Source organism: Cercospora beticola, chromosome 3 (genome assembly GCF_033473495.1).
Source record: "Cercospora beticola chromosome 3, complete sequence".
In the NCBI taxonomy this organism is placed as follows: domain Eukaryota; kingdom Fungi; phylum Ascomycota; class Dothideomycetes; order Mycosphaerellales; family Mycosphaerellaceae; genus Cercospora; species Cercospora beticola.
Window position 1 is genome coordinate 2672038 of NC_088937.1, and position 17483 is coordinate 2689520.

At 53.7% G+C, this 17483-nt stretch overlaps 8 protein-coding genes across 8 annotated transcripts; 4 read left to right on the forward strand and 4 right to left on the reverse strand.

Moving 5' to 3' along the window:
- Positions 1–175: 175 nt before the first annotated feature.
- RHO25_005018 (uncharacterized protein) lies at positions 176–1717 on the reverse strand (the record flags this gene model as incomplete). Its single annotated transcript, XM_023595926.1, has 1 exon — positions 176–1717. The coding sequence occupies one exon, from the start codon at positions 1715–1717 to the stop codon at positions 176–178; it is 1542 nt and encodes a 513-aa protein (XP_023457450.1).
- Positions 1718–2701: 984 nt separating this feature from the next.
- On the reverse strand, positions 2702–3330 carry RHO25_005019 (uncharacterized protein; the record flags this gene model as incomplete). Its single annotated transcript, XM_023595927.2, has 2 exons — positions 2702–3271; positions 3328–3330. 2 exons carry the CDS (start codon positions 3328–3330, stop codon positions 2702–2704), a joined length of 573 nt encoding a protein of 190 aa, XP_023457445.1.
- Positions 3331–4057: 727 nt separating this feature from the next.
- On the reverse strand, positions 4058–5560 carry RHO25_005020 (uncharacterized protein; the record flags this gene model as incomplete). The annotated part of the gene is made up of 1 exon (XM_023595928.2): positions 4058–5560. One exon carries the CDS (start codon positions 5558–5560, stop codon positions 4058–4060), a length of 1503 nt encoding a protein of 500 aa, XP_023457446.1.
- A 788-nt stretch (positions 5561–6348) lies between these two features.
- Positions 6349–7080, forward strand: RHO25_005021 (uncharacterized protein; the record flags this gene model as incomplete). The annotated part of the gene is made up of 2 exons (XM_023595929.2): positions 6349–6473; positions 6525–7080. The coding sequence occupies 2 exons, from the start codon at positions 6349–6351 to the stop codon at positions 7078–7080; spliced, it is 681 nt and encodes a 226-aa protein (XP_023456622.2).
- Positions 7081–8870: 1790 nt separating this feature from the next.
- Positions 8871–10663, forward strand: RHO25_005022 (uncharacterized protein; the record flags this gene model as incomplete). Its single annotated transcript, XM_023595930.2, has 4 exons — positions 8871–8886; positions 8953–9415; positions 9470–9843; positions 9894–10663. The coding sequence occupies 4 exons, from the start codon at positions 8871–8873 to the stop codon at positions 10661–10663; spliced, it is 1623 nt and encodes a 540-aa protein (XP_023456621.1).
- Positions 10664–10791: 128 nt separating this feature from the next.
- Positions 10792–12675, reverse strand: RHO25_005023 (uncharacterized protein; the record flags this gene model as incomplete). The annotated part of the gene is made up of 3 exons (XM_023595931.2): positions 10792–11626; positions 11679–12276; positions 12330–12675. The coding sequence occupies 3 exons, from the start codon at positions 12673–12675 to the stop codon at positions 10792–10794; spliced, it is 1779 nt and encodes a 592-aa protein (XP_023456620.1).
- A 1083-nt stretch (positions 12676–13758) lies between these two features.
- RHO25_005024 (uncharacterized protein) lies at positions 13759–15445 on the forward strand (the record flags this gene model as incomplete). Its single annotated transcript, XM_023595932.2, has 2 exons — positions 13759–13826; positions 13885–15445. 2 exons carry the CDS (start codon positions 13759–13761, stop codon positions 15443–15445), a joined length of 1629 nt encoding a protein of 542 aa, XP_023456619.1.
- Positions 15446–16065: 620 nt separating this feature from the next.
- Positions 16066–16914, forward strand: RHO25_005025 (uncharacterized protein; the record flags this gene model as incomplete). The annotated part of the gene is made up of 4 exons (XM_023595933.2): positions 16066–16101; positions 16158–16325; positions 16384–16539; positions 16609–16914. The coding sequence occupies 4 exons, from the start codon at positions 16066–16068 to the stop codon at positions 16912–16914; spliced, it is 666 nt and encodes a 221-aa protein (XP_023456618.1).
- Between the last annotated feature and the right edge of the window lie 569 nt (positions 16915–17483).

The window sequence follows — 17483 nt, forward strand, 5'->3', positions numbered from 1 at the left end:
TCGAGATCGCTACGATACGCAACGGCATTGAGCTCATCTGAGCAACGGAGATACAAGGAACAAATGGCCTGCTTCCAGTTATCGTCAGATGTGTCTGAGGTTAGGAGATGGACACATGACAGCACAAGAGATTTCACGATGTCAGAGAAAGCAGTCTGTTCTTACAATATGTGACCTAATGTTTCTTCTGACTTGCCCTCCACCTGGCCATGTTGGCCGCCTTCTTCGCCCTCTTCTCCGCCACATGCCCCTTTGGATCGCTATACGCCTCGGCCTCGTGACCCGCCTGCTCCCTGAGAGTCGGGATACTACCATACTTGGCAGCAATCTCCTCCTGGGACGGAGCGGGAGCAGGGGCGTCGTCGTCGTCCACGGGGATGGGCACGGCATACTTCTCCGCAAACTCTCGCTCCCGAATAGCCTTTCTCTCCTCATGCTGACGCTTGAGGAGAGCCTTGCGCTCCCGTTTGGTCGGGGCGGTCAGGTCTATTGGTGCGGAGCTTTCTCCAGTAACTGGAGGGAGAGAGGTCTGAGTCGTCGTGACCTCGGATGCCGTCGACGCGGGTTGTCGATCGGAGAGAGAGGGAGCTTGTACGCAAGACTCCCAGCATCGTCTCTTCCTACCCGTGAAGACGGAGGTGGCGGCGATCGTGTTCTGAATCGCGGCAGCGGTCACCTCGGCCCCGTTCTTCCCCTTCTTGCCCTTGCGCTTGCGACCAGGCGCAGAGTCATCGTCGTCGTCGTCGTCGTCGTCAGGAGAAGCTGGTGCGCTTCCCTCAGATGCATGGCTCTGCGGCGCAGTCTCTTCCGCGTCAGACTGCGGTTGGCTGGTCGGTGGCGTTGGAAGGCCGCCCTCGACAGAAAAAGCCGACGCAGCTGCCTCTTCGGCCTCCCACTCCTTGGCTTCCTGCTCTTCCAATGCAAGCTGAGCCAACTCCTCCGCGCTGGGATGGGCACCTTCGGCCTCCCTCTCTTCCCTTGTCCTTCCCATCTCCAACATCTCCTCCTCTCCCCCTTCGCCCTCGTCCGGCTCCTGGAGAGCGACACTGGCGGCGGCGTGGTCCTCCTTCTGCTGGCGGAGAACCTTCTTGGGAAGTGCGATCTCCCAAGTGCCCAACCCGTCATTCTCCGGAAAAAATCCCTTGGGAAGGGCAAGCCCGCCGGCCATCCACTTCCTTGGCTCCTTGCGATTCTTTCCGAGAAAGGCCTCGTGAAGTTGATGGACATCTCCACCCGACTTCTTCTCCGCCGACAACGAATCCATCCTTCCTCCCGCAGAGCCCTCCTTGAGAGCAGCGTCCTCCTTCTGCTCGGAGAGACGCTCTCCACGCAAATCCTCCTCACCCTCCCTTTCCTTCCCATCCGCTCTCCCCCTTTCCTTCCCCTCCTCGTCTCCTGCGACGTCCTCCCCAGCCGCATCGTCCACCTTATCCTCGGAGAGCTCGCCGACCAACTCGCGATCTCTCCTCCCCTCCTTTCCCTCCTCCCTTTCCTTCCCCTCCGCTCTTCCCCTTTCCTTCCCCTCCTCGTCTCCTGCGACATCCTCCCCAGCCGCATCGTCCACCTTATCATCGGAGAGCTCGCCAAACAGCTCCCGATCCATCCTCCTCTCCTCCTCCTCCGCTTCCGTCCGAGGCCTCTTCACCTGGCGGGAATCCTCCGCATCTCCGTCCTTCCGACCCCGTTTCATGCCAACAGAGGTGGTTCCGCAGGACATTTCTGTGAACTTCTTTCAGCAGAAATGGAGATGGTCTTGTGAATCGATCTGCTTCTCAGAATCGATTCCTCGAATCTCTTGGTCGTCTGGACACTCAGTGGCTGTGCTGTCGTGTACCAGCAGAGATGTCTTGTCTGTCTTGTGTGTGAAGTAGGCTTGCGTGAGCGTGAGCGTGAGCGTGAGCTGTGGTCTCGAAACAACTTTCAGAGATTTGTGGTCTGTGAAAGCTGTGAGGAAAAGGGAGAAGAGAAACTGCAGAGGGAGCAGGTAGATATGGATGCAGAATTGAGGCCACAACAGAGAGAACACCTACCACAGTACCACTGTTCCCTGCGGCAATGTCGCTATCTTGGGAAAGAAGCAGCCCAGAGCGAATACATTGTCTCTTACGCCAGCAGTAACTATAGTAACTGTGAAAACTTTGCATCGATCCACTGGTAGAGCGAATATCAGGACATCAGGACGCGAAGACTGAAAGTGGTCCAGGGTGCATCTTGGATGGAGTATCAAACCCGGAGACATGTTGATGTGCAATTCCTGCAACGCCAGAAGAGCCTTGAGGTCGATTCAAACTGTCCTCTGGGCTTCTTACTGCTAGAGATGCAAATGCAATGCTTGAGCTGGAGTGTTTAGCAGATGTACCATTTAAGGTTTGGCGCGTCCGTGCTTGATATACCTTGAGGCCTCACAAAGGTTCCAAGCACCACATGGAAGCGCGTAGAAACGCAATCCTTGGACAGCACACAGTAGTGTTTGACATAGGTGGCAGCTGCGTGACCTGTCGACGCTGCCGAAACGTAAGATCGCACGTAATTGGAGATGTAGAGTGAATCCGAAAAGACATACCGGGTATATCCACTAAACGCCAACTCTGTTTCCCGAGCACACAGACACAGAAGCAATGCACAGATTCCGCTTGTGCTGCCATTGTCATGCGACATCCTTCACTTCGACATGCAAAGCACGCACGCCCCCTCCTCATCTTCAACTGAAAACCCCCGCCCGGCGCATCACATTCTCAAACTCCTCCTTACCCACAGCACCGAGCGGCCCACCCTTCGCCTCCCTCACCATATCCCTTAGGACACTCTCGGGAACATCCTCCCTCAACTCCTTCGCGACGCGTCTCAAATCCGCAATCGTAATCTCCCTCTCCTCACCGCGTGTAAATAGCGCATAAGCCTTCTCGACCTCCTCGTTCTGCTCCTCTTCATCTCGCTCATTCTTCGCCCTATTCATCTGCAACGCCGCCACGGGCAAGAAGTGCTCATAATCGATCGCGCCTTCGCCATCTGCGTCCGCGATGTCGATGAGCTCTTGCAGGTCTTCGTTCGAAGCCGGTGGGGCATTGAGCGCGATGAGGCAGCGACGAATATCGATCGTGCGAATCGTGGGAGTTTCAGAGTCGGAGGTACTACAGAAGAGCGCGAAAGCTTCTTGAATCTCGGCTTCTTCTTCTGCGGTGATGTCGTTCTCTTTGGCGAGTTTCGAGCGCCTTTTCGCGGGAGTTTTCGTGGTGGACGAAGACGCTGCGGGCGCTTTGCGCTTGGGCGGCTACGCGTCTGTTAGATGGGAAACCACATGTTGCGAAGTTCAAGGCTATTACTTACCATGGCGAACAAATGCTTTCACAGCTCTTGTCGCAAGTCGACGTGAAGTCGGAGCATCGGCGGCGGCGGCGGCGGCGGGTCAGAGCGGCCAAGACAACGCGTCGCTCGCCTGAGAATTTCTTTGTCTTCAAGCTCTCACTTCTCTTTCTTCCTTCTCGACCACAATTCTCGCCATGCGACAGCAGTGCGACACACCGCGTCCGGCCCAGCCATGAATATGAGCAATACATCGCTCACGGTGCCACGGGCGCAGCCCGACCAGCTGTCGAGCTCGCGACAGACCTTCACGGTACAGTATGCAGATTTTCATCAATCCCTCGTCAACAAGACACGCCATGATTTAGCTAGAGCCTCCCGCCACTATAGGCCGTGAGGTCGACCCCAAGGCGCAGGAGGTGTGGACAGCATTGGCAATATTAAGAACGGTCTCGTCTTACGAGACGGGGACAGCTCCATCGCTTGTCTGTTTCGGCTGCTTACTTTGCGGAGACATGACTTGATGTGGAGCGCACATTTCAACGCTTCATGAACATACATTGTAGACCAGCAAAATGAATCTGATGTTGCGTACGCAATGCGTCAATTCATCATGCTATCGTATAATATCTCTTTTGGTACAGGAATTCAAGCGCTACAGCAGAATGCAAGAACGCGACTTTCTCTACTGGGTATCATGTCCAATGTCACTTTTCCATAAAATGGATGCGCTTTCATCGTCTGTCGCATCGTCCTACAATCCGTACTGCCTTCTGAAATTGTTCATTGGCCCGGGATCCTTCCTTGCAATGTACCAATTTCCATGCGCTGCACCCCAGCTAACACTGTCGGAAAAGTACTCAAACTTCTGCTGAACAAAAAGGTTGACAGGATCGTAAATGTTACGCGCTGACATCTTGTGTCCATCCGGTACAAATGGCTTCAGACTGACCACTTGACACCCTTCCTTCAGGTCCAGAAATTTCATGAGCAGTTTGCTATTCAAGTCTGATGAGAAAGCCTGATTGTTGACGAGCACCACATCAGCTTCCTTAAGGATGTTCGGCACTTCCGGATGCTCGAGAAAGTCGCCTTGTAGTAATCGAATTTTGCCAGCTGCAAGACCCCAGAGCTTGGTCCTGCCCGGAAATTCCCTCTCCTGTAGCTCGGCCGCTTCGCAAGGATTGGGCATGACCTCGATACCGGTACTGTCGCAGCCGATCTCGAGTGCAGCCTGCAAGACGACATTGCCAACTCCAGACCCAAGGTCCACGAACTTCATCTCATGCGTGAGCTTGGTCTTTTTGAAGATGTCGCTGCAGAAGCGGGGGAGGAGTTCGCCGTAGACGTTTTCGCTGAAGGCCTCGTACTTAACAAGTCTCTCGACCATTGGAGATACCGTCCTCGAGTAGGTCTGGTCCAGTATCCGCTGCACCCAGTCCAAGGGTAGATGGCTCCTACTTCGAAGTACGGTCTCGATCGTGCCATTATCGACGAGCGCCTTCAACATCTTGTTGTATTCGCTGACAATGTCCACAAACTCCGCGACGTCTTCTTTCTGCCACGCCAAATTAAAGCGTCGCCGATATCCCGTCTCTGGGTTTGTGTACTTCGCAGACAGCTCTTCGGGCAGGTAATGCTGACAGACTGTATCGATAGACTCGATGATGTCCTCCATCGGCTTGTAGTCCTCTTTCTTGTCTGTCCTAGGCCACTTAAGTTGGAACTTTTCCCGTTGCCCTCTACTTGGGTACTGTAGCCTACACGTTGCAAACTCGTCCTCTCCCCATGGATTCTTGAAGTTCCCAGCGTATCTGCCCGATGTAGCATCAGCACCATGTACGATGGACAGTGTTGCTCCTTCCTTGAACGATTGCTCCGAGAGCAGCGGTCTTCTAGGCCCGTGGCTGTCTAATGAGCTGACACTGCTCTTTATCCTCTTCCTCGAGACGTCGGAATCGCTGCCGTCGCTGCTATCGTCGTCATCGTCGCTCCAGACAACTCGATCGGGAGTAGCGCTCTTCCTCTTCACTCCTCTCGAGTGTGCAACAGCTCGTTTCGCGGGGTTCGCAGGCTTTGCTCTGACGACGGGTGTGTTTGTTGGTTTGAATCGATTAGGGTCGTGCACCCGTACTGGTGCCGGTTGTCCGCTGCTGCTGCTTGTTTGGACAGGCCTGACAGTCTGTGTGATGGGCTTGCGAACGATTGTCTTTCGAACCGTGGGTGCGGTGCCCGTCTTGGGCCGGTTGAAGTTCATAGTCGATCGGAAGTGTACTTATGCGAGGCTAGCGAGGGTCATGCATGAACGCATGCTTTTCTGTAACGATGTATGCGGCTTGTGTGCAAGGAGAATAGGCAAATGGCTGTGAGGATGTTGGCGCATTCGGGGATGTCGCGTGATAGTGTGCGAGAGAAGACCAATGTTACGCAAAGCAGGGAGGACTTGAGCGGGCCCTTGCGCGTTTTCTTGCCGAAGAAGGAACAAGACTTGCCATCGGCCACGTCCGTGTTGAGAAGGCGCTGCCCAATAAACGCGTGTCGCGCCACGCTCGTGACCTACCTTGAGCATATTTCATCGAAACATCGCTCGGCGAGTCTGCAAAGGTTGCAGAAAGTGTTTGCGGATGTTCTGCGATGAGTTGGAGCAAAGTTGACGGCTTCCGGTCGGTCCTGCACAGTCGCCCAGGTTTGGCCTGGCCGCAGAGCCGCAGGAACAACGTCTCCGCGTGGACCGCGCCATAACCTTCACTCTGACTCTGGGGTAGTTTGGCGTTCGGGGTATACCGTGATGTCTTTGGCATACAGATGCTTCGCAAGGTCACTCATGCTCCCCTCAGCGAGTCTGCCCTCATCAGCATCTGAAGATCGAAATGGATGTACAGTGCTGTGTGATGAATCGTGACATCATGCGCTGTGATGCATGTGATGCTGAGGTTTGTATACTTTCTGATCAAATTCTTGCCGCGTTTCCAGATTCGAGTCAAGAACTGCTTCTCGAAAAACATTCGACCGGACGCGATGGCTTCTGACCAAAAGTTCGACAACATGGATAGCTTACCGGTAACAAATCACGCCGCTGGCGAGCCCGAGTCGACGAAAGAGAATATCCTTGAGACAGGAGCATCAATGGTGCAAAACTTCGAACCTACGAAGCGTCTGTGTGCTCATCTGTAAGCGCTCACCCATGAGTTTACCTGACCGAGCCAGTCTGACGAGTCCAGCAACGCCTTCCACGTTTACGTGAACGAGCCCACTCGGACATCAGAAGCCAACCACTATTGTGCTCACGTAAATGAAGATGTGAGGCAATGCATCCTCTACGATTCTCCGGGCCCCAATGCTCGCCTCATCGGAGTCGAGTATATGGTATCGCCACGCATCTATGAGACGTTAGATCCAGAGGAGAGGAAGCTATGGCATTCTCACGTCTTCGAGGTCAAGAGCGGCATGCTTATTATGCCAGCCTCTTCCGCCATGCCTCTCGCTGCCTGGGAGAAGGCTGAAAACGCCGAGATGGAAGAAGTTGTGCACCTCTACGGCAAAGTCTTCCAGCTCTGGCAAGTGGACAGAGGCGACAAGGTGCCACTGGGCATGCCGCAGCTCATGACCAGCTTTACAAGCAACGATCAGACTGATATCGCCAAACTGGTGGAGGATCGGGATAGACGGTTTGGTGTGGACTTCAGGAAGAAAGCGGAAGGGAGGGCGTACATCGAAGAGCCCAAGGTCCATCCAGACGCCGACGACCTGTGGAAGAAACAACAGAAGGCCCAGTAAGTGGAAGACTGAAAACTGTGAGAATACGGCACCGAGAGATCTCCCGGATCGACTGTAAATGCCTTCCACGCGAATGCTGTCCGAGGCGGACAGTGAAGACTTCTTTTGCCATGTCTGCTGATGGAATGGCGTATGCTTGGACCTCATTATGTAGTCGCAAGCCCGCTGCAGATGCCACAGCTGGGAACGGTGCCAAGACAGTCACACTACTCTCTCGCCGAGACGAGGACTGCCGCTTTGTAGCAACTGAACTCCGGGCACCAGCTGTAGTGGCAGAGGCAGGCCAATCCTGTTGGTGAAGAAATAGTGCATCATTCAAATATCTGTTGGCATTCTCGTCCGTAAGGAGTTGCTGCTCGGATACGATCCGACACACCCTGTGCTGTTGTCGGGAATGTGGAGAGTGGACACCCGACGAAATTCGCATGCTGTTCTTGCCGTGCTCTCCTCATCGTCACACTTTGCAGATCTAAGGTTCTCGGTGCCGTGCAGCTCAAATAGTATCGGTAGCGATGCAGCGCACCTGGCAAATCAGCGTTGTGGAAGAAACACGAAGTTGCAATAACCAGGCTGTTGCTGTGTGGCGCATTGTGGTGATCTCTCAAGCTTTTGAGGCGTCCCGGTCAGCTCGCTTGGCTTGGCCTGACGAGCGCGCCAATGCAGTGGCATGGGTAGCGGTAGGTAGCTTATTTGGTCGTCATCGAGGTGTGTTCGCGAAGACATCGCACGTTCTGAGTCCAGCTGAAGCCCCATGGCACAGCATGCGGAGAGTCGAGATGTCAAGCAACGTGTTAAAGGGCCGAATCCATCAGTGGGGAGCGGAGGAGACCTGGAGACTGGAGACCACTTCCTCCAGAAAATTGCGACTGGGAGGTATGTTCCGAAGCATATCACACCACAGATCAGCAGCCAGGCGCGCGGATGACCGGCATGGCGGTCGTAATGTGGTCTTCAAATCCTCTCCAGAAGTGGTGCACAAGCAAGAACAGAGAAGCGTGCACAGCGCGGAACCGGTTTTGCCATGCTCGAACCGAAGGAATGCATACCCTATCTGTGCCTCCGATCTGCCCACGTTATGCTGTGATCGAATATGGAGCCTCGTGTGGGTACTTTCGGGCTTGATGAAGCCTTATGCAAGGCTTTTCCGCCATCAGTCGCCGACAAGCAAGACATGGCTCTCTTGGCAGATGTGTCTTCGCAAGTTTGACATGGATGCCGTGGATCCACTCGATTTGGACACGCAGAGCCTCAATTTTCACATCGTTGTAGGTGAATGCTGCGAAGAGATCGGCCAACGCAGAAAGGCGCGTCGAACGCGAGCCGCTGGCGTATGGAACTTCGCATGCGAAGGAAGCGCGATGTAACATGCGCCGCTGTAGGCTGTAGGGACTGCACAACAGCCTTTCGGGCACCGAACCTTCTTCTGGAGGAGAGACGTGAAGCGATGTGGAGAGGCGGTTTTTGTGTGGAGCACGTTTTCCGTCTATCGAGCCGGCACACTCCCCATTCCTGTCGCTGTGGGTATCGACGGACCTATTGGAGCAGCTGCGCATTCGCACGCGGCAAGCGGCTTCTGTTGTCGCATTTCACAGGTGAATGCTGAAACATTGCTCGAGGTCACGAGCCGACATTTGCGGCAGGGTCCTTCTTGCCATATTAAAGAAAGCTTGCCCGCAACATCCAAACCTTGCCCTTGCCTCCGACCTGCCAAAATCTTGCGGCGCACTAGTTACAGACGACGAAGTCGCCCGAACTCAATAAATATCGCCGCTGGATAGCCACTGCCCATCATGAAGCAGTACGGCAGTAAGTTCATTCACTACGAGGCCTTCTCGAGCTGCTGCAACAGACCTGACTGACTTCTTCTGCCAGATGTGTATCTCGTCGCCGCAATCTCCATCATTGGAGGCATGCTCTTCGGCTTTGACATCAGTTCCATGAGCGCCATCATCGCCACGAAGCCGTACCTCTGCTACTTCAACCAAGGCCCCAATGGACCACCCTACAACGACTTGGCTTGTTCTGGACCACGAACCGATGTGCAGGGAGGCATCACCGCCTCCATGGCTGGTGGCTCCTGGCTTGCCAGTCTGGTCAGTGGTATCATCTCTGACCGTCTCGGCCGCAAGAGCGCTATCCAGATCGGCGCTGTTATCTGGGTGATAGGCTGTATTATCGTCTGCGCGGCACAGAACATTCCCATGTTGATTGTGGGTCGAATCATCAACGGTTTCTGTGTCGGGATTTGCTCTGCGCAGGTGCCAGTCTACATCACTGAGATCGCGCCGCCAACGAAGAGAGGCCGCCTGGTCGGTGCTCAGCAATGGGCAATCACGTAGGTGTTTGTCAAGATTTCAAGGTTCAAGTATCGCTTACTAACGGCACACAGCTGGGGCATCTTGATCATGTTCTACATCTCGTACGGCAGCTCCTTCATCAACGGCGTTGCCGCCTTCCGACTTCCATGGGCTTTACAGATGATTCCCGCCATTATCCTGTTCTTTGGAATGATTATTCTTCCGGAGAGTCCTCGCTGGCTCGCGTCAAAGGATCGCTGGGAGGAGTGCGAGCAAGTCCTCATTCTCACTCACGGCCGTGGTGATCCAAATGGTCCCTGGGTAGCTCAGGAGTTCCAAGAGATCAAGGAGTGGATCGAAATCGAGAGAGCCAGCGCCCGCGTCCGCTATGTTGACCTCTTCTCGCCAAAATACATCAACCGCACCCATATTGGCCTCTTCACGCAGATTTGGTCTCAACTCACAGGTAAGTCACCACATTATACGCAGCGGTAACACGCGCTGACGGCCAAATAGGCATGAATGTGATGATGTACTACATTACCTATGTTTTCGCGATGGCAGGGTTAACAGGAAACACCCTGCTGGTGTCATCCTCGATCCAATATGTCATCAACGTAGTCATGACCGTGCCTGCCTTGATCTGGATCGACCGCGTTGGACGTCGCCCTCTGCTCCTGCTTGGCTCCACCCTTATGGCAACCTGGCTCTTCGCTAACGCAGGACTCCTTGCCGTATATGGCACTGATCCAGGTCCGGAAGGTGTCGGCGGCATCAAGGAAGCCAGCGTTGAGGTCTCTGGCGCCGCATCTAAGGCTGTCATTGCTTGCTCGTACCTGTTCGTGGCCAGCTACGCACCAACCTGGGGACCTGTCTCTTGGGTCTACCCACCAGAGCTTTTCCCAAACCATCTTCGTGGAAAGGCTGTTGCTCTTGCCACTTCTGGCAACTGGGCCTTCAACTTCGCTCTCGGCTACTTCGTGCCCCCGGCTTTTGTCAATATCAAGTGGCAGACTTACATCATCTTTGGCGTATTCTGCGTGGCCATGACTTTGCATGTCTTCTTCATCTTCCCTGAGACCGCTGGCAAGCAGCTCGAGGAGGTCACCGCCATGTTTGAGGATCCTCGCGGCATCAAGTACCTGGGCACACCTGCTTGGAAGACCCATTCGCAATTCCATGATGCTCAAAAGATAGAGCATGGTCAAGGTTTGGAGAAGAAGATGGAAGAAGATCACTCGCCAGAGCGCCACGAGAGGGTCGAGCCGACCAAGATCGACGTTTAGATGGAGTTAGTTCATGCAGTAATTTCTTTGTCAGAGCCTTACGGCCCGCTTCATACGACAGTATGGTAGACGACAACAGTTGCGAATGCAAGATACCCGATCACGAAATAATCATACTTGTCTCCCATCTACGCGTATCGTGCCTTGATTCTGTCTGACGCCCGCTCCGCTAGCGCGTATAATGTGCTCGTCAGATGTCCAGACACCTGGAAAGGCATGACAGAAGCGTCCACAACTCGTACGTTAGCCGTGCCGTAGACCAAATGGTCACTATCAACGACGCCACCCATTTCTCGAGGCATCATAGCCGCTGTTGAGATGTAGTGAAAGTTCGACCGGAAGGTTGACTTCAACCACTCGCCCCAGACCTGATCGCTGGCGCCACGAGGCACAGTCTGATACCCCGGCAGAACCTCATCGGAGATCAGCTTGCTGAAAGGCGAAGTATTGGCGGCAGCTCTTGCAGCTCGTGCAGTGCCAATCAGTTGCTTAATATCCCAACCGAATTGGAAGAAGTTGGGGTTGATCAGAGCGGGCGCGGAAGCATTCGACGATGAGATGTGGATGTTCCCGCGCGAGAAGGGGAGTAGACCCCAGTATTCGATTGTGGAACTACCGGCGGCAGGAGCGACGACGATGACTTCGGAGATAACAGCTAGATCTTTGAAGATGAGCTTGTGTTGGATGTTGAAGAGTTTCTCGAGGGTTGAGAGCGCGACTGTTCCGTTTGAGGCGGTCGAGACTTGGTGGGCGTAGGCTGGGAGAGACGCCTTGACTTCGGTGCTAATACGATCGGTGTCGTTGCCGAAGACGTCTCGGGCGTTATAGTAGCCAATAAAGCCACCTGAGCCAGTGAAATTTTGAGTTGCGGTGTATTGCGTGTCGACTGTGGTCTGGTCCTGGAGATTCTCGCCCACGTTGGGGTTGTTGACTTGGACCTTGATACCGTGTTTCTCCAAGATGCTGCGTTGGTTAGCTCGCATAATGGCATGTGGTCCATGATTTCGACACTTACGTTGGGCTTCCCACTCCAGATTGTTCAAGGATCAGGGGCGATCGTAGCGATCCTGCAGAGAGAATGACCTCTTTTGAAGCCGAGAGTCGTTGTACTTTGCCAGTGGGATCTCTAAGCACAACGCCGTTCGCAAACGGAAGCGAGCTATTCGTTGTCCCTTGCCAGGTCAAGCGATCGACGAAGGAGTTGAGGTAGATATGCAAGTTTGACCTCGAGCTGAAAGGGTAATAGAATGAGCGGGCGGCATCAGCGCGTACATTCGCAGTTGTATTGACCGTCTTTGGGAAGATGTTGTAGCCACGCATGTGACCAGCGTTAGGTTCACCATTCCAGTTGAGTCCTTGAGATTGAAAGGTGCTGTTCAGTATTTCTGGAAATCCTTGTCCAACCATCTCTGTGGGCCATCCAACGGCTAGAGGGCCAACGAAGCCATGTGCGGCTGTATTGAACTGCGCACCCTCTTGCACCTGTTCTTCGTTCGGAATCTGGAAGTGCTCGCTCTTTTTGTAATATGGCAATAAGGAGTTCCAGGTGACGTTGTTCCCGATAGCGGCCCATGCATCGATTTGACTTCTCTCGGCTCGCATGTAGGTCATGCCTGCGGCTGCATGTCAGACAGTTGTGGTCGGTTCGGGAATCAACAAAGCATACCGTTGATAGTGCTCGTTCCACCCAGGGCCTTGCCGGCTCGTAGGACTTTCGTTTCGTTGCCGGCGTAGAGCTGTGGTGTGCTTGAGTACGCCCAGTCGATAGGCGTGTCGAATGCTTTGCTGTAGCCAGCCACGTCTGTAACGTTCTCATTGTCGAAAACGCTCGCTCCTGCTTCGATCACTGCCACAGAGACTGAAGGATCTTCGCTGAGGCGATTGGCAACGACCAGACCGGATGTGCCGCCTCCTACGACAACAAAGTCGTACGAGGTTGTGGCGTTAGATAACGGTGCTGCCGCAGCAAGAGCTGCGGAGGCAACGACGAGTCCAGCAGTGGTTGGATGCATGCTATGCAAGTAATAGGAGAGGAGTTGTGGAAAATGGAACCTACTGTTCAGCATTGCCCACTTATATCGCCAGTGCTGAGGCGATTGCGATGAAACATGGCGCTTATGAAGAATCTTCAGCACTACGCAGCGTTTTCTATGCTTATCATAGCATGACAATTGCGCATGGACTGGTTACGCCTCTTCAAGGAGAAGCATCCTAAGATCATCTTCGGCCATATTGCGGCCGTGTTTCAAAGCAAGTGTGTGGATCATGTTCGGCGAAACGTCGAACAGCCCAGAACCGCATTTAGTTGTCATTCTCGCTGCGTTTCCCAGCAGCTACACGCCGACAAAAGAGAATGTCTGGCTAGGACGCGGAACCGTGTGACTTCTGGTCCTTGCTTCACGTCCGTTCTCGGCGGGTATGTGCTGGTCCGACTTCGCTATCTCTGACGAGAATTGCGATATCAGCGTTTCTTCATCGCACGATGTCGTATGTGTTTACTTCACACGTCACTGTGGCAGAGTGAACACTTCCATGCTAGCACACGGTGCTGGCAATGGAGGCTTTGCATTGCGGCTCTCTTGTAGCTTGGCTTGCACAATGCAGTCGCTCGGCATGAATCTGGAAGGCATCCTTCTCGTGCAATACGCCCACGGGGAGGTATCCACGTTGACAGGCGTGGCGTGAGCAGCATATGCTCGTACTCTGGCGGGGCCTTCAGTTCCTCGATGGTGTCCGGGTAGGTAGGGTCGAGGCCAGGCAGCACAGCTGGATGACAGTGTCCACGGCACTTCTGAGCAGACATCGCGTGGCCGTTCTTCCGAAGTCGAGCAGATCGGTGAGGCTGGCGTGGGTCCATGAAGCCAGGAAGTCTTGAAAGCTCCAGGCTCTCTCACCGATCTCACGTCGGTAGGTCCATGCCATCTGTTTTTATCGCACGGCTGTCTGCGACATGGTTTGCGCCAGAACGTGTTGGAGCCAAGCACACAAGCACTGTCCCGCGCTTGGTTGTTTGTGCCTCAGGCAGAACACCATATGCTGACTGACCTTCACGTTGCTGTCGTGTCATCCGCCTTCTTTCGAACGAACTATTGACCATGAGCAGACGAGAGAGGCGTCCGCCGGTGGTGGCCGTGTTCCTCGTAGTGTTCGACCAGAAGGTTGGGTAGGTGTGTAACCCTCCCTCCATGCCCGGCAGGCGCGCCAGCTAACATCCCGAACAGCTACACCATCTCCTGGAAACGCAGTGTGGACGATGTTGACCTTGACGGAGTCGAATTCAAAAGCCTACCCTCCGGACTGCACGCCGTGAAAGAGGATCTGATATACTTCATCCAAGGCGACCATGCCGGTGTGACCGCCTTCGTGCAAGAGGAGGCCGATGCGCGGCAGCGAAATGCGAGCTTTGTTGCCGTTGGGGCATTGATTTCACTGAATCACGGGCAGCTGGGACGTAGCTGGACGCATGCAGAAGAGCTGCGAAGACTTGCAAAGGTGGTCGTGAAGCAGGCCTCAAATACGGAGCCTTTGGAGGAGTTTTGGGAACAGCACAGAGCGGACAACGCAGATCGGACAGCACCTTCGTCTCCAGTTGCAAGTCGCGCCGCTGGTGCCAATGGCCTCGGGAGGAAGCGCCTCGCCTCAGAGGCAACGTTGGCGGGTTTTCATGCCGAATGGAGCTGGCCCTTAGACCACCCTGCACTACATGTGCCTTCCATGTTGGAAACCTTTGGTCCACTCCTGTTCCCGCTCCATCGAGCTGCGCTAGCGAGACAACGCATCCTGCTTCTCGGGAGTCCATCAGTGCAGCACAACGCCAATACAGTCTACCTCACATCTGTTCTGTCCACTATCTCACAGTCTTTCGCGGAAACTCTGCCTTCAGAAGCGGAACCAATACTGCGAGGCTCACCGCTCTTCAGCGTCGGCATACACGACATTCCGGATCTTACAGCTCGGGCTGTAGATGTGGGAGGATGGATCGCCACTTCGACAGATGACATACTTGGCGACAAGAAGAATCTCTACGACCTACTTGTGAAGCTTCCTGCACAGACAGCCACTAGCAAGGCATGGCCGGAGCTCATAACAAGCTCCGGGAGAGTTATCAAGGCCTCTCAGCGGGACCTGCGAAGATGGAATTTGCTGCGGAGAGAATTGAGAAGACTTCGGCGCCAGACTGTTACAATGTTCGCTGACGAGTCGCCGTCAGTGAGCGAGAACGATCAACGTCCATTGCTCGAGCGTCGAGACACGAGCAGGGAAGCAATTGGCGAAGTGGCATTGCAGCAACGGGATGATACCGAGGCGGTAGAGCCATCGTCATGGTCCGCTATGGCATACCGCGGCTTCATGTGGTGGGCGTCAGCTGGAGATGTCAGTGCCTGGGAAAACGAAGAATCCAAGGCTGATGAAGAACTGCTCTTCGACATGCCTGACATCGGAGGCATGTTCCCAGGCACCGCTGATCAACGTACACAAGAAGACAAGGAGTCCGAGTTTGCGCGTGCGGCCGCGACGCTTCTGGTAGCTTACTTCAGGCGCGTCACAGAAAGCCTTCTGCGTCCGCTCGCCAGCATTGTGGAGGCAGCGGATGATGCGACCGAAGAGGGTATAGAAGAGGACGAGATACGGCTCGATGGCGACGACCTCCGTGCAATGGGCCTAGACACATGGAGTGAGCTTGACAAGCAATTCGTCGAGCGGATGTTAAAGATCTGGTTCAGTCGCGATGCTGCGATCGCTGACAATGGTGTGCGGATCTGCGGCGTCAGGGTTTACTGAGCAGCCTGCAGCACAGGGACAGACAAAACGTGGGAGGCGACCACGTCGTGGTCTTGCTACGCTACGCCACGTCTCTGACACGGCTTGGACCTAGGGAAATCAAAGCCTGTCGCCAACGCCGACATAAGTATTCTTCAGCTCATTGAAGCCGCCGCGCAGTAGCGGTGACCAGCCGACACGTTTGCTTGATCGCAGCTGTTGAAGGCGTTTTCTTTTCCAAGAGTTGAAAGATGCCTGCGAGCATGCGTACATATCAAGAAAGAAAGAGGTTATCAAATCCCTGTTCTTTCACGATGCCGACGCGTCGCTCTCAGGCAGTCACGGCACAGGATCGCTGCGTGATTACGAGCAGTGCTAGACCTCTCGGCGAAAATGGATATCACCGAGCCTCCGTTCCTATTCCCGACACGATAACGCCGGTCCGTCTCAAGATCCGTCAGCGCAGGATCGACGTTCAAATAAGCGACGCAAGGGTTGGTAAGTACGCTCGGCGAAAATGCTTGGACTCCTCGGTTGGAGTTTGTCAGTCATGCCTTCAACATGTATATAGCCGATATTTGCAGCCAGAAGAACCGGAGTACTCGAAGCTCAAGAACACTTCACTTTCACAATAATAAATCATGTCCAAGCCAGTCAAACTTTACGGCCAAGGAGCGGCAAGTTTCGCGCCCATCTCGTCCACTTGCTGAACAATTGCTGACGACCTAGATAGGGCCCAAATCCATGGAAAGTGGCGATCATCCTCGAGGAGCTCAACATACCTTACGAACATGAGGCCGTAGACCACAGTGTACTCAAGCAAGAACCTTACATCTCCCTCAACCCAAATGGCAGGGTTCCCGCACTCGAAGATCCCAACACTGGTGTTACTTTGTTCGAGGTATCTATACTACGTGAAGAATCTCTGGAACAGTGCGAGATGACTTACACTTATACAGTCTGGCGCGATTATCGACTACCTTCTCGAAAACTACGACAAGGAGAACAAATTGCGCTACACCCAGTCTCCTGAAAAGTACCTCCAGATCTCCTGGAGAGATTTCCAAATGAGCGGCCAAGGACCTTACTTTGGACAGAGAGCGTGGTTTGCCCTGGTAAGTTCCCCACATGACAATCCAAAGACAGTCATCTTCACAAACCTCGAAACTAACATCCGATCACAGTTCCATTCAGAGAAAATTCCATCCGCCATTGAACGTTACACGAACGAAATCAAGCGTGTGCTAGGCGTGATTGACGCCCACTTGACCAAGACTGGGAAGCCGTACCTCGTGGGCGACAAGGTCTCGTACGCAGACCTGATGTTTGTGACTTGGAATACAGTTGTTCCTCGGCTGCTCGGCGAAGGATTCGATGCAGAGTGGAAAGAAAAGTATCCGAAGTGTTATGAGTGGCATCAGTCGTTGATCTCGAGACCAGCTGTGAAGAAGGTGCTTGAGGATAAGGCCGCGGCGACTCAGAAGAAGTAGGACAGTGCGTAGATAGATAGATCTTACTTGGAACAAACAATCGACATTTTGTGTCCACTTCCGCTCTGCACCAATCTGAGTTGGAAGCTTCGCCTGTGCAAGATATGTTTAGATCTAATGTCACGCAGGGTTCGCCTGCCGCGATGGTTGTGACATGATCAGAACTGATGTGAAAGACATGTGAAAATGAAACTCAAAACGTCGACCACGAATGTATTGATACTTGTATATGTTCAGTCAGCACAAGATGAAAGATTGCTCCCCAACTTGCACAACTTTGATGGATCTCCAATGAAGCCCGACCATCTGTCTCGAGTTAGGCGAAACCAGATATCAGACCCTCCATCATTTTTCATCAGATTTTTGTTTTTGCGTAGATCTTTTGCGACACCGTTGCAGCAAGACTTTCATGCACACTCCCAAGATCAAAGAAACGCCAGGAGAATGATCAATAGCTCAAGAAGTAGAATGCACTCGCTGCATCCTTCGAACTTGCTTGAGATGGATCATCGAAATTGTGTTTGGTTCCCAGTTGTTCCCTCAATATGAAGTGTTCATGGCTGCCATGC